This window comes from Grus americana, chromosome 2, assembly GCF_028858705.1.
Source record: "Grus americana isolate bGruAme1 chromosome 2, bGruAme1.mat, whole genome shotgun sequence".
NCBI classification, from domain to species: Eukaryota; Metazoa; Chordata; class Aves; order Gruiformes; family Gruidae; genus Grus; species Grus americana.
The window spans coordinates 100,459,354-100,475,442 of record NC_072853.1 but is presented as its reverse complement, the minus strand read 5'-3'; the positions used below and the strand labels follow the sequence as shown (position 1 = coordinate 100,475,442).

The 16,089-nt window shown below is 43.3% G+C and overlaps 1 protein-coding gene across 4 annotated transcripts in view; it reads right to left on the bottom strand.

Moving 5' to 3' along the window:
- Positions 1-16,089, bottom strand: part of E2F3 (E2F transcription factor 3) — a 43,842-nt gene that overhangs the window by 21,501 nt on the left and 6,252 nt on the right. The window contains exon 1 of one of the 4 annotated variants that reach the window (XM_054817953.1): positions 15,172-15,406. The exons of the other annotated variants lie outside the window; for them this stretch is intronic. Coding sequence (XP_054673928.1) covers positions 15,172-15,216 — 45 coding nt within the window. The 5' untranslated portion in view covers positions 15,217-15,406. Of the gene's footprint in view, positions 1-15,171; positions 15,407-16,089 lie in introns of those variants that run through there. 4 annotated transcript variants of the gene reach the window in all.

The window sequence follows — 16,089 nt, the reverse complement described above, 5'->3', positions numbered from 1 at the left end:
TTTCAAACACTGTCAGTTGTCTGCCAAATTGTCTACTAAACAAATGAGCCCTGGGAGAGGGGAGGGAGGACATTAAGGGAGCTGGAAAATAATATAGGATTAACTTCCTTGGAGGAAATTCCAGTAAATGCCATGAAGTATCAGATACGCAAGTTAAAAACTAAAGTAGTAGTCTAGTGGACATACATATCAACATAGGAATAGGGAGGACAGTTATTTCTTACTTACAGAAAATGTAGAATGTAGTCATAAAACTCTCTAGGAAGTTTGAATTAGTAAGATTTGATAAGTATGAAGTGAAAAGGGAGGAGAAGGAGGAGCACTCGCAAAGCCACACCAGTGCCATCTCAGTGTAGGTGCACTGTAATGATGCAAGATGGGGCTTGCATCAGAAAGTTCACTCACTAAATTGCCAGCCTAAGCCAAAGCATCTTGAGCTTTGTTTTCCTTGGATACAGGACACCTACAAGAAAGGATAGTATCTGCGGAATTACACCCAGGAAGCTTCTGGAGTGCAAGTTTTCTTGTCTGCACAGGTCTGAGGTTCAAGATTTGCCACCCTGACACCCCAAACCTTCCTGCACTCCATGCAAAATAGCCATACCAAGTTATACCAGTGCAGTGCCAAGGGACTGCATCGCTTTACTTGCTGACGGGCGATTCGCAAGGAACCAACTCATTTTGTCATTCATTTTTGAAAGAATATGTAAGAGGATCCACATGCAAGAGCTTCAGAAATTACAGCAAATAACTACAAACTAGGAGGCAGTAAGTTTTAAATACTCAGGCTTAGCGTTGGGTATTCATGCCCCCAAAGGAGGGGAATCTTTTCTTAAAAAAAGTAGACACCAATCTCATCTCCGTATTTTCACTGCCTGAGGCACCATAGTTCTTACATCTACTTGTTCAATTAATGTAATTAGTTACGAGAAGTGAGATCTACAGTAGTAAAACCTTTTATTTTGAAGTACTTCCTTAACGTAGTTCCATGCGAGTATAAAAACACACAGCTGGATTCCCCAAAAGTAATAAATGTACTTTGAATCCACTTAAGGGTGATAAAAATATTATATAGATTCCAAAGGACATTGTGAAAATTGACAAAAAACTTTCAGGAGAAAACCAGGCCCAGATAAGATGCACTGATTTGCATTTACAGAGCCAGATGATGAGAAATAACACAGGGTTGTAAGCATTTACTGTAATACAGGATAGTTCTGTATGCTGTGTAAACTGTGGGGGTTTTAGTTCACTTTAAGGAAGTACCAACATCGTCCAAACAGATTAACCCTGAGAAGTTGTTTCTGCACCTACAAGTAACTATAATGCTGACTTTGCACAAAGAGATCGATTTATCATTCGCAAGTTAATTAAGTAGTTTTGAAAACAAAATTACTGGTATCATATATAAATAAAAAATTCTTAAGTAACCTTGAAGAAGTTAACACAATAACCTCCTCCACATACCAAACCTCAGAGTAACAAAAATAAATAACAAGTGCCCAAGAAACAGGAAACACAGTTAACATATACAAAGCAACTATTCCTAGAAGCAGTCAGAAAGGAGGCTCCAAATCAGCAGAAAGTCACAGAAATAGATAAAAGCATGTAAGAAGAGAGCCAGAGAGAGAACCATAGGCAGCAGGGACCTAGAGACCCCAGTTGTGGCTGACAGCCCCCTTCATCCTGGATCAGGAGCCAGTACTGCCATCAGAAGGTTTCTTTCTTCACAGCACATTCCTTTGACTAAAAACTGAACCTGATTTTCACCTAGCCTGGGTTGCTAAACTCTAGGAACTGATGATTTCCACCCTTCTCACGTCAAGGTAGGCAGCAGTTGCATATACTCTTATTTCACCAGTCGGTTTGGCAGCACACAGACAGCTTACATGGCTGGAACAGCACAAAGATAGCAGAGTTCTTAATGTTTCAAATTCTGTGTAATATCATTAGCAACTACTCCACCGAGCTTTCGCTGTGATGCACATCCTACCCTGGCAGAATTTTATCACTCCATCAGCCACACCAAGGAGCAGAACAACCTGGGAGTGTTGTCAAAATGAAGATAAATTATTTGGTTCAAATGGCAAGTTTTACTTATTCCCAGTGACAGAGAGAGAATAAAAACAAGACAAGACGACAAATAACAGTTCATAAGAAAAGTGAATGAGTGTTGGTAGACTAAGTCATTTTCTTTTTCACATCTGGGTAAATTCTGTCATCCCATGGACTGGACAATCTAAAAAGCTGATGTGATTGATAGCCTAATTTACAAGACAACATCCAAAGCAGTTGTGTCATCACAGGCAATAAATTCCTAGGGGAAAAGAAGTTAAAGTTGCTTTTCTTAGATTATGAAATGTATTTCGCAAAATTATCCCTTTTGGCTCTGGTGAAGCAGACCATCTCAAGTAGTAGAGTCAAGCAAGGACTCGACTCTACCAAAACTGACCCACACCATACGCAATTTGTCCATTCCACTTTGTCTTCTTTACTATGTATTCCCTAAACTAAATACATTGAGATGACTTCTCTAGAAAAATGAATACTACCTTTGTCTCAAATTTCAAAATGAAATTAATTTGCATTTTCTCTCTAACCTGCCCTTTGATCAAAGGAAAGAATCAGACTCTCTGATATGACCTCCTTACATATCACAGGCCACTAGATTTCCCCTAGCTGCTATACTGTTAGTAACATGAAGTTATCTTGTAGGAAGAGACTGCCATGCAATTTTAGAATCTCTGTTATGAGAAAGTTAAACAAGCAAGCACCTGTCAGGAAGGACCATAAACACCATTGCCCCCACCAAAAAGCAGGCATATGAACTTGCTGACCTCAAGGCAGTACAAAGCTGAAATTACAGTGCATAACTCTGCAGAGAAATTACAGAGCAAAACATTCATTCTGTCAGAACTTAAAGGTACCAACTCATTACTATTTTCCCCTCACTTCAAAAAAAGTCTAATTTCCACTTTGAGTTTGCATTGGTTCAGTTCTCAGTATTAAGTTCTCGATATGCTCAAGTTCAACAATTTAAGAAGTCCTTTAATACCAGAATCATCTCTCAGAGCAGCTGAGGTGATAAAGGACCTCTGAAGATCATCTAGTCCACCCCTCTGCTCAAAGCAGGAGCAACTAGAGCAGGATGCTCAGGGCTGTGTCCAGTTGGGTTTTTAATATCTCCAGTGACGGAGACTCCACAACCTAAGAGACCTATCCCAGCATTTGATCATCCTTGCTGTAAAATCTTATGTTTAAATGGGATTTCTTGCATTTCAATTTGTGCCCATTGCCTTTTGTCCTGTCACTGGCCACTACTGAGAAGAACCTGGCTCCATCTTCTTCACCCCCTCCCATCAGGTGTTTACACACCTTCTCTCCTCCAGGCTCAATGGTCACAGCTCTCAGCCTCTCCTTGTGAGATGCTCGAAGGCCTTAACCACCTTTGTGGCCCTTCACAAGATCTGCTCCAGTATGTCCATGTCTCTCTTGTACTGGGGAGCCCAGAACTAGACCCAACATACCAGATGTGTCTCACTAGCGCTGACCAGAGGGGAAGGATCATCTCCTTCAACCTGCTGGTAATGCAGTGCCTAATGCAGCCCAGGAGGTCATCAGTGGTCTTTGCCATAAGTGTGTTGCTGGCTCACGGTCAACCTGATGTCCACCAGGACCCCCAGGGCCTTTTCTGCAGAGCTGCTTTCCAGCAGGTTGGCCCCAGCCTGTCCTGTTGCCTGGAGTTATTCTTCCCCAAGTGCAGGACTTTGCACTTCCCTTTGCTGAACTTCATGAGGTTCCTGTCAGCCCATCAAGGTCCCTCTGGATGGCAGCGCAACAGCTGCTATATCAACCAGCCCTCCCAATTCTGTATCTTGTGTATCAGTCGTTTCATCCCTTAATACTAATTTCATGAGGAAAATGTTGCTTAAGTAAGTTGTACTGTAGGGCATTTCCTTCAGACCTCAAATAATTTTTCCTGCCCTATTTAAGATCACCTTCCATTTTCAAGCACTAGCAGAGAATTGTGTGTGTTATTTTAAGTATCAGCCACACCAAAAGTGTTCACTGAGGCAGAAGTATCCCCTCCCCTGTTCCTTTTTTTGTACATGCCAGGATGGAAGTCTCAGTGCCATCACTCCTCAGCATTGCGCTGGAAGCTGATGTGCAGTTGCTTGTCCGCTACAGACTTCTGAGAAGTGCTGCTTTCCAGGATACAGGCCCTCTTTCATAAGGAATAGCTTGCATTCCCTGTTCTCTGGCATACAACTTTGCCTTTGGCTGTATTAAAGACGCAGTGTGTTTGAATGTGCCTAAAGAGCAAGTTGTGAGAGCTCTATTATCATTTATTATTCTGCTAGCAATTACTATCAGCAACAGTTTTTTTATTTACTTCTGAAACAAAGATGAAAGCACTCCACAGTATTGGGATTAGTGCAAATACTCACTGGAATCAAAAGGACCCTTCTCCTGTCACTTAGCCAATTTTTAATCCAACGCCATACTGACAGTTACTTTTTTTTTTTTCAAACAAAATGCTTTACAAAATTAAACATTTTTCCTGTCAGCCTCATTCACATGTTGGACAGCTACATCTTATCTTTTAGCTTTTGGTTGGTGGGGAGGAAAGACAGGGGAAGAAGGACGGTGAAGGTGGGAAGAGCTGGCTGTTGGATACTGCTGGTAAACACTTTAGCAAACACCACAAGCACTTTTTGTATACAGAAGAACTCCATCCTTATAATTGCACACTACTTAAACCCTACAGAAAGGGTTATTTCAAGACTGTTGGACATCTCAAGTTTTAGGGAAGTCTTATGGATGCCAGAATGAGACTGGAAGAGCAGAACATTAGCAGAGAGGTAAAAGAGACAACACCTAGGATGAAAGCAGAAACTCAGGTGTCTATTCATGAACTTTAACTTCTACTCATTGCAGCCTAAAGCTCAGAGAAAGTCCATTTGGCTTCTTGGACTGTGCCTTCCCCCTCTTTCCCTTTCTGCCACCTGCCTTGCTATCTGACCATGCAGTTAGCAGAACTATCCCATAGGCAATGGACAGCTAAACGGGATTTTCCAGAAGCCTGGAGAAGTCTTCCAGTGGAATCTAGCACCAAAATATCACCTATTAAAGGCTGCACTAAAAATTATTTTCTTTAAATAGATTTCTTCTCTCTTCACAATTATCTACTCAGTTCAGGCTCATGGGTTCTTCTGCAAATGTACCTTAATCTGTACAGAAGATAAATGACCATGTGATTTAATCATGCCTTCTTCACAAAAATTGTAACTTTCTCTTATGATCAGTACACCTCGATCCTTTTCATTTTCAAATGCAGTCCCACTTATGAGTCATCATTCCCTCCTCTCACACACACTTTTCCATCTTTCCTCTTCTTTTCATCCTTTTCCTCTTGTTTTAGTAAAACCTGTAGGTAGGGCAAACTAAAATAGCAAGTTTCACAACTGGACATGAGACATCCTTAAATTTAGATCAAATGAGCCCTTTCAAACTACATGGGATCTTTCCATCCAGACAGATTTATAAAAGCTACATATAATTAGGGAAAGGAATAGGATCAAAAATAGCCTGTGTATGGTGGCCTTTCACAACAGCATGTGGACAAGAAGGACAGCCTTATTCTCTTAGCAGCAGGAAGAAGGGTAAGACAACTCAGGGCAGTCATGGGAAGCCCCCACCACCCTACAGGCTTCCTAGATTGCTGAAAAACCTAGAATGTGGTAGATTCTCAAAAAAAAATTTAAAAACCTTAATTTTCTGCACTAATTGTTTTCCCAACCTGAATTCCAAACTGTATCACACTGTAAAGGCAAGATGACCCAAGAAAACTCAACTATGTTTCACTGTCTGAGGTAGCAGGTTGTTATCCAAGGTGAAGCAAAAGCACTTTAAAGACAGTTTTGGAAGAAACCTGCTTTGCCAGTCATTGGTTGTCTTGGAAATATAAAACTCAAAAAACCAAAAACCTGTCATCTTGCTTTGATATCCATAACTTCTACTCTTTCAACAGGCACCTGTTGATAATAGCGGTGAGACTCTTCTTACTCCTGACTTCCCTCCCATGCTTTGCACTGACAAGAAGCCCTCACACACTCTGCACTAACTTGGAACAAGTTCTGCAGTGCAGCTCTACGCTTTCCACAGCAAACTGGAAATTTTGTGTCCGCTTCAGGTAAATACGTTTTATTGAATTAAACATAAGAAAGTAAATATGGCAGAGTTACAGTGTTCCTTGTGTAAAAAAAACCTGAATTCCAAAATAAATAGGAATGCTACACAGCTTTCAAATTTTACTATCCTGCAAATGTTTCAATGCACAATGGTGCTAAAGAAATTATCGGGAGAAAGACGGAAATTTTGGCAGCTGCTGTGGGGAAAGCTGAGGCTTCCAGCAGTGGGCAATGTGTGGAAGGATTGCGAGATAAACACATCTGAAGTTTTTTGCCGAAGTAATCAATAACAAAATGGTTATGTTCAAAATTAGGCAACAGATTAAAGTGAGAGCTCTTATTTTGCAGCCCTGTTAGTTACAGGCCGTCTCTAGAGTTAGTTAGTACTACACTAGTTGAGTTTGTAAGGAGACCTTCACATACAACCACAACGATGTACCTCCTTTTAAGCTGAAATTCAGTGGTGTATTTTGGTCACAAGAGCCAAATTCTGCACCAATGTGGAATAAGCAGGGCCCTGGGTGCTCCTGCTGCCACGGAGGCTGGCTTCTGCTCTCCACTTGAGGGGCATAAAAGAGATGTTGCTGTGAGTGCAGTCATGAAACTCAACCTTCCCTGATGAACTTTCCATATGATCGGCGTTCATTACCACTCATCTAGCCAGAAGCTCTAGGAGCCTTCCCACACTCAGAACCCATGCAAGATAAGCCCCTCGGCTGTGGCTATTGGCAGTAAAAGCCATCCCAATTGCTATCTCCAGGGATTCCATGACCTCTCGTGCAATACCACAACACCATTACTTTCATCTGTTAAAAATCAGACACATTAAAGCCCTGCTCAGAGCAACCGTACCTGTCAAAGCAGCACTGCCAGTCTTTCACTAGGAGACATTTCCCGATAGCGATGATTTCGGAGAAGGCCTCCAGTATTACAAGCTTACCCTACACACATAACTTCTAGGCACAAATTACATCTATATCTTCACCTACTTCAATGCCAGCCGTCAGACTGTAATTAAATTAAACATAGCCTGGGAGCCTTGGTCAGGGACTGGAAGGCGAGTGTACAAGGCACGGTGCAAACACAGCGCTAAGAAAACACAGATTCTCAGTTTAAGTCACCATGGACTTCCTCTGCGAATTGAGAGTGTTTTCAGCCATCTTTTCTCCTCAGTGTGCTCACAAAACCCTTAAACTGCCCCCAAACCTTTAAAAGCTGGAAGCTGGAGATGGGGACAGCGTGCGAGTTCCCTTCAGGCCTTGGGCACTGCCAGCCGGGCACCAGCAGCTGCTCACGCTGGGTAATGTAAGCAGTAAGTAACAGCACAAAAGCTGCCTATTTCTTTACATAGCCATCTGTTAGGTTTTCCTTACACACAACTCCACCCGCTCCTAGGAGATGCTAAGGTCATGCATGTAGCAAGGCTCGCTGTCTGCCGTGGCACTGAGTGAGGCATCCCACATGCAGGGAGAGTGCGCAGCCAGAGGGCACATGCCGCCATTTCCAGCCAAGGGTGCACATCAGGGCCCCCCTGCCAAGAGGGGCAGCCCCCGCTGGCTGCCTCCACCCTGGCCAGCCGGGCCAGGCAGCTCGCTGGGCTGAAAAGTAATTGCTCAGCCAGTGTTAGCTTTCAGCTGGAAGAGGTCCCCAGTCTGGCCGAGTGCAGGGCAGTATGAGGCCAGGCACCGGCGCAGGGAGGCAGTGGGACAGCGTGAGCAGGGAGGGAGGGCAGCACGACCCCGTTCATGGCAGCACTGACTTGGATCACCATAAGCTGACTGTGAAACCGCAGCCCCAAAGCGTATCCCAGGATGGTTGCAGGAAATCCCTTCCATCACAGGAAGCACTCCTAGTAGCGCAGACCCAGTTCCCAGTTCATCTTTTCCTTCCTGCCCCGGCAGGGAATTAAGGTTACCCCAACCATGAGAGGATTACATTTCAAATAGGAAGCAGAAGGATGTTTTAGTTTCCAAGACAAACAGCCGTTCCCGTGCCGCTGAACTGAATGGATCTAACATGTTGGTCTGGGGCATGATGGTGAGGAGCAATGGGAAGACCTTTGTCCCTCACTCACCTACTGCAGATGCCTGTCACGACTGGATTGCTTTGTGTTTGAAGCTACTGACCGCCTGAAGGATCTTGACATGGTATTTAATCCTCTTCTTTGTTATTGCCTTCAGAAATACTCAATAGTTTACCAAGCAGCATAGACAATTAATAATAGCACATGACTATTGAATTTAATATGCTGAAAGCAACTCTTGTTATATCTACCCCAAAAGAGTATCTTCAAAGTGTAACAAGGAAGAAACTAGAACCATCGGTCAGTAACACTATTGCTCTTTTCTCACAGCCAGAGCTGCATCCATCAGATGCACTGCAAAAAACCAAGGAGAACAAAGCTAATCAAATGTTACCACCTTTCTTCCTCTCCGTTATTGCCTCTCCTAAGATTGACCACATTTGTGGTTAAATGCAGGGAGTCAAACTTCCTATAAGCAGTGTTGTTACGGTTCCAGATTTCCACTGTGGTTCAGCCGTATCACAGCTCTGGAAAGGCACACTGGCACGTGCTCAAACCACCACCTTCACTCGTTAAGGTGAAAAAATTCCATATTGTGACTGTAAAAGGTTCTTAACTGAATCATCTTGCTGGCCTACCTAAAGATCGTAACACCAAACTTTGAGGAAAAAAAAATAAAAATCACTTTGTTGAAATTGGTAGCCTAGATAAAAATGCTTAGTGAAGGGACTGATGCAATTTCACCAAGCCAGGGGAGATGCAAGCAGCTAGTTAAATTGGAGAAGCAGAAGCCCAGCTCCTCAGGATCCCCCAAGAAGGACACCTGCTCAGCCCTCAGAAGCCCCAAGGCTGCATAAGTGTACGTCCTGTCTTTCTGTCCATGCAATCAAAAGACTTCATCAGTTCTTTTGCAATTTGAAGCTCACATCACCAAGATCAATAGTCCAATCTCAGCTGTAGCCCAGATGCTAGATGCAGCTGGCTGATCCGGTAGCAGGTCTAGCAGCTTGTCCCCTCACAGGCCCTCAGAAAGCAGGTCTGAAGAAGCCACAGTCTCCACAAACTCACAGGTACTCCAAGCACCTGATGGTAAATGCAGCTCCTCACAAGAAGAGAAACTCAAACTCCTAAGTTTGTCTTGAAAAAAGGATCAGCTCATTGCAAAATGGACAGTGAAGCATGCGGATTTTCAGACCGTTTTTCTGAAGAGAAAAATCACATCAGGCTACCACAACCATGTGATGGTAGTCAAAGTAGACTTAAGAAATTCAGTTTCAACTCCACCTCTGAAAGCAATAGGAAGCTAAGTGAAAGCTGAAGTTTTTCCACTCTATATAGTTACACATAAGAACAAGAAAGCAACTAGTCATGGCCCTGACCAATATTACTATCCAAAAAATTCCAGTCTTACATGCGTGGGGTGCAGATGCACAAACAGGTGGACCTGTAGTGACAGGTGCATAAAGATCTCCCCCTATGTAGATGTGCTGCTGCATCAGTCCTGACCTGCACGCCCACCTCGGTTCAGCCTAACACATCTAATAAGTTACATTCCACATTTTTCCTCAAAGAGGGGACTGGGTACCTTCCCACACTCTTAATTCAAGATACTCTTAATTCAAGGTTCTAGCTGGGAAGATCACTGCCCCTGCTCCATGTTGGGGCTGGTGCCCATGCAGTCACAAAGGGGCACTCAAACACGAGGCAGAGCGACAAAGAGGACAAAAAGCATCGTCTCTGGCATCCAGGGAGAGGTGAAATACTTGCAGAAGGTACAACACATTTTTGTACGATTTGCGCAACATTAACCAAAGGGTCTGGGGCTGAATCTAGACAAAGTATCTGACACCAGCTTTTCAGGAGGAAAGCAACCCTTCCAGCACCATCACAGCTGCTGACAGGCAGCTTGCAAAGACCAGAGAAAGAGCCAGGGCTGTGCTGGTGGACAAGTACGTTTGCTGGGATCTTTACGCCTCCACCCTTGTGTCATTGCACTACTAAGCAAAGTTCAAGAAGTTTAAAACTGTTCCAGATCTGTTGGCTTTTTCCACTTCAAAAAGGCATTGCCATCGAACAAGTCCATAGGCAAGCTCAAGTATCTGATATTTTTAGCTAGATATACCATAGCATCTCACAGATGCCTGGAGTTTTCTCCCCGCAAGGTCTTAAGGGGATTCCTCCCTTGTCAGTTACCAGCTGAACAGAGTTTGAGGGCTGCTTTTCACACGCTGAAGCAACCGAGCTCTTCAAATGGGTGGGAAAGGCCCATTTCTTCACTTCATTTGAAGTGCTAGCGACAGATATAATGCCTGTCCAGTACAATTGGTGCTGCTTCCCTCCCTTGGAGGAAGTAGAGAAATGTATTCAAAATGGCACTGAAGCCATCAAAAGAGCTAAAGGATACTCAAGAAAACAAAAACTAGACAAATTCAAAGGGGAAAATAAAAAGGCTTAAATTCTGAGACTTTCTCACTGAACACAGAATGATTCAATAAGTCCTGATTCACTTTGAGGCAGAAATACCTGATTTTGGCCTTAAAGAAAGAGTCCATCTTAGTCTCTGCATTGCAGATGAGAACAATCCCATTTTTGCTTGCTCTGACTTATTGCTAAATTGATTATTCTCCAGGACTGGGAAAGAGAGAGAAAGGAGGGAGATGGTAATCGCCCTTATAAAATTCTTTAAGGTGAAAGAAGCGAATGCATCTTATTTTTCCTAGCAACCCTCTTTCCTAATTCTGAAGCAAATAAATCACACTAAGGATAGTATCCTGAACATATGGCTTTCTCTGAATAGGGGGAATTTGCCTGCCTACAAGCTTGCTTTTCTTTTCTCTCTCTTTTTTTTATTTATTAAATATGTCAGTCTCTGGAATCCCCTACACATTCCCCTTCACAGCAAAGTGGGTTTCTGCTCCCCAAAAAACAAAAACACAAGAAAAGCTTTATAAGTACTAACTTATTTCTGTCCACAGAAGGCTGTACCTAAGCTTAATATCTAGCCAACAGCACGCAACCTGTTCACTACTGTCGCATTCGCTTCCCACATGCTCAGCAAAAGGATGATGCTACCAAGACAAGAAAAGGGAAGGACTTCAGCACCCCAAGGCCAGCAGCAACATGAAGAGCATCTTTAGAGAATGGGTCACAAGGAAACAATGTTGGAGGCCTCCAGATGATCTTGCAACTTTCTTTACCATCTTTCTCGTCAACACCCACAAAGCACACAGCTCCAAGTACAGCAACTTATGGGATGTGTTTTGATTTTGCCATTTCCTTCTCCGTGCACAAGACACCCTGTGTTGCATGGTCTGGACTTTGAATGCTCCCTGATCTTTCTGTAGAGCAGCTGAAGCAGAGGACCACTGAGAAGGATGCTGATAACCCCTAGATCTGGAAGAGCCTTCCTGCAGAGACCTTGCAGGCTCTCCGTTGCAAAGCGATTGTTGCAAGGGCTCTGAGAAGGCGGAAATACCCCCTCAAGTTCCTAACTCCCCTGCCTGCAATCCAAGGCAGCTGATGGCAGGGTGCAGAAGACAATCGAGAAAAGTCTGCCAACAGGAGTGAAAGTGTAGCGAGGAGACCAAGAGGCAGTGGCCTGCATTTTATTTTCTTTAAAGTAACAAATACATTTTCAAAAGCAACAAAAACATGACTAGCAATTGAAATCAGAAAGAAAATTGAAGTGATTTTATAGAAAGAAGTGTGAACCAAAATCTTACCAAAAGCCACCTGAATTCTTCCTCTATCATACACAATTTCCCATGTTCATTTATGTTATCTTTGCCGTGTCAGTTTGAGAGAACAATTCTCAGCTCAGCACGACAGAACAGTAATACCAACGGGTATGCAGAACATTAGCATGTTATAAATAAACTGCTAATTTGAGGTGGGAAAAATCATCAAGGCAGCTCTTATGATTAAGAACTAGAGAAAGAAAATGAGCAACTTGCTTATGCTTTCAGGACACTGCTTTTTAGAAAAAGAGCTTTTTTCTAACCCCCAGTTCCTGAAGAAAAAACAAAACCAAAGAAACCCCCAAACAGTGAAATACCTACTGTCAAGACAAAGCAGCCAGTGAAAATGCTATTATAATTTTTAAAGCCCTCCCTGCCCCCACCTCAAGTAGTAAATTGTCTTTTTTACCGGCTCAAGAGGTTTGTACTTAAAGAGTATTAGAGTGGAGTTGTGAAGTTTCGGCTTCCTCTCACCAGACTTGCAGTTTTTCAGAACTCCCAAGAGACATTTTTAGGCTACAGATACCGTGCAGCCAAAAAAAACCCCACCATCCAAGGTGCAGAACTATTATACAGCAATTTGGATCTGGGTTACTTGGAGCTGCTCGATAAAAGTCTTACCATGAAAAGTAAAACTTTATTCTGCTGAGCCGACGGCCAGGATTATTTGCGCTTGCGATAGCCCTGATCACCACCCTCCGTCTGCCCTGCGCAGGGTTCCCTTCCCACCCCGTCCCTAGCCTGCAAGGACAGATAACTCCCCACCCCGGCATGGCTGCCACCTCGTGTATTATTTCTGTACCACTCCAGCATTGTCGCTCTTTACCAGTGTGCCACTTACTAAGCATTATTATAAAAATTTCTGCGAATATCTGTGCTCGCCGTGAGTGGGGATAATGGCCTCATTGCTATAGCCTTGATAAAAGCTCCAACAAGACAGCTTTCAGATATCGCCACACAAAAGCCTTCTGTGAGAGCTGTAACCAACATCAATTCCTGCTATGCAAAGACATTAGACAAAGTGTGAACTAGCTTACTGTACAGGGACAAAAAACTGACTGTCAGTGTGTGGGACCAACACTGTCTAAAAACACAACGCTGGCAAGGCAAAATAACACCAGCATATATACATGGTAATTGCCGTTTAATTCCCGAGTTAGCAGCACAAGAAAACAAGTACTGAAGGCACTATTAGGTTACTAGCATCACTCAAGACATTATAATTCCATATAATTCCATTTCTAGTATCTCTGGTTGGAAAAACAACCTTAAAACCAGCACATGTTAGAAAAGCCCAAGCAGAGGGTGATGGAAAGCCCAGTTTCCACTACAGAAGCAGACAAAGAATGCAGCAAACCCTTCAGAACTGCTCCTTAAAGCGTGTATTTTCCAGTACACCATAGACAACCAGATACATGGGAACGGCCATTCCACATATGGTACAAGATGAGACCCTTTCTACACATCATTTTATATTTTTACCTACTTATCTACTTATACTGTGGTAACACCCAAAAAGCCATAAGCCTGTGTCGACCTAAATGGACCATACCAACACAAACACCAGGTCAAGAGGTTACGTTTTTACTTCCAGATCTGAAAGTTGCCAGATGACATCTCTTAAATGGGAGTCTAGGTAGGAGGGATGCAAGCAAGTCTACGTGCCAGTTTGCTGCTGAACAACATGCAAGGCAGATTTGAAAGCTAAGTTTTCTGGAGAGCATAGTACACTCGCTCTACAGAAAAGTGTTTCACTCTAAAATTACATCTGTACTTTAAAATGTGTAAAAATCATGAAATCCTACAATGCAGATTCAGTGGCTTGCAGAAAAAAATAGTATCAGTTACTGCACTCCAATTTTAGTAAGATTTTGTAACTAATGGGTAGAACCAAAATTAAGAGAAAGTCATATTTAGAGAGAACTTGTAGAATGGATTGATAAGCCTGACACAATATATAAGAATTTGACTCTTGCACTGCATGCAACTGCCACCATTGAGTCCTAAACCAGAGACTTAATGTCACCTTAATTAACGAGGAAGGAAGTTTGCCAATGAGTTTCTTCCCCCGCCCTGCTTTCTAGCAGTAAGTTATGCAGTATGCAACAACCTTTGAACCAACAGCTGTACAACAACCAAAAAAACCCCCAAAACCAGAATAGCGTTTTAAAGAGGATAAAGTCTTTCAAGAAGTTCATTAATGAAAATTTCTTCTAGAATCTGTGCATACATTAACCAACACACACATATACCACAACTTGGAGCAGGAATGCTGGAGCTGAAGCAGCCAAGGCAAAGCAGACACCTCTTATTATCCGGTTTCCCAATACAATTTACTTTTACTGAAAACAGTTGTTAACACGTTTTCCAAGAGTTTTCACAGATCTTTGCAAAACAACTAGTAGGTTGCAATGCCTATGTGATGAGACTCTAAAATGCAGTTGTAAAGATATAGAAATTAAAGCCAAAACAATAGCAGCCTCTGCTTTTAGCAGTGGCTTGTTCGTACAAAGCTCAAGATACCAAGGACTCAACGTCTGCAGTACTGCGAGCGAACATCACAGAAAGCACCCAATACCCCCTAAAAAGCAGACCCTTGAAGTAAGGCACCCAAAAATGCCGCCAGCCTTTGGTAGTGGTCACTTCTGGGCCTAGATGCACCCACATACAAGTTGGATGAAATCTTGAAAGTAGATGCAGGTGATCAAATTAAGTCTCCTACCTAAACAAAGTGATGAAACAGTACTGATTGTACTTCTAGAGGTAGGAATAAACAGAAGTGGTGATACACAACGAGATTTGCTCACCACCCCAAAACCCGATGTCCAGCCCATTCCCAAGCAGCAATCCCTCCTCCCCAGCCAGCTCCTCCTTATATACAGAGCATGTCCTGGCCATGTCCCCTCCCAGCTTCTTGTGAAAAATTAACTCTATCCCAGCCAAAAACCAGGGCACTTAGTCCTAGGCAAAAGACCTTTGGCACAAAAGCCTGAAAGCTGCAGGGCACGCACATGCAGCGGTGGCAGAGTTAGCGTGTGTTAGCTTTCACACGGGAACAGGTCAGGTCAACAACTGTTCACGTTCAGAAGTAGGACAGGAGAGACAACACATGCCATTAACCTTATGCAAGTTCAGTTCGCAAACAACTACCAACATATTTGCAATGTATTCATATATGTATAAAAGGAAGGCTAAAATGCATGAAGTAGAACACTCCTACCACATAGCAGAGGCCATTTTCATTATGCTCCGGCTTCATCAACATGCAGTCAAACTCTTCCCTTCTCCCTTTTACAGGGCTTGCAGACGGAAATATTTACCACAGCTCAGGTTGAGCCCACAAGGCATTAAAAACTCTGCAAATGCCACGAGATCCAGCAAACACCAGCACCATCCAAGCAGACAGCATAGTACTTCAGGAGACACCCATGCCAGGCATAGCACTTCCAAGTGTGGTTTTGGACTAACTTACTTGAGGAAAACAGAAGTGAAATAGTTCCCTTTTAAAGATGTGATAAATTGGGCAATTTTGCCAAGTCTGTCTTCAAACAGAAGACAGAAATGAAATTGAAACCGAGTCCAAATACTTCATCAGCAGCACCTCAAGCACTGCAACAGCCCCGTCCTGGAGGCACCCGCAGCCTTCCTCCCACGGCACACCACTGTCCCCAGGCACGTGAAGTGAGTTTCTCCTCCCTGCAGCAGCAAGCACAATTCTGCTCTCAAAAAATAATGCGGGAAGTGATTAACTTTGCCAGCCAAAACAAAAGTCTGAAGTCCAACTTAGTCATTTGTAAGGAGGAGAGTTGCCACCATATATCCACACTGAGCGCTGCCAGCTGTAAATGAGATTATTTGCAGAGACTGTAAAACTCAGAGATTTAGTTACACTAAGAAAAGCGTTCCATCTGCTGAAGTCTTGCTCTGGGCATGGCTGGATCTACGTTATCACCATCGATGCAAGAAGCCCATCTGAACTGAAGTCACCGTCTCCAACCCATCCTTAGCAGGCAGCTCCTCCACAAGCCAAGATTAAAGCCCGAGCCACCCTCCCACACTAGCACCAGCCCTGCCACCAGAGCCACGGCCATCAGCCAGCACACACCTTCAGAAGCGAAGCCTGAAAGTTTGAAAGGTG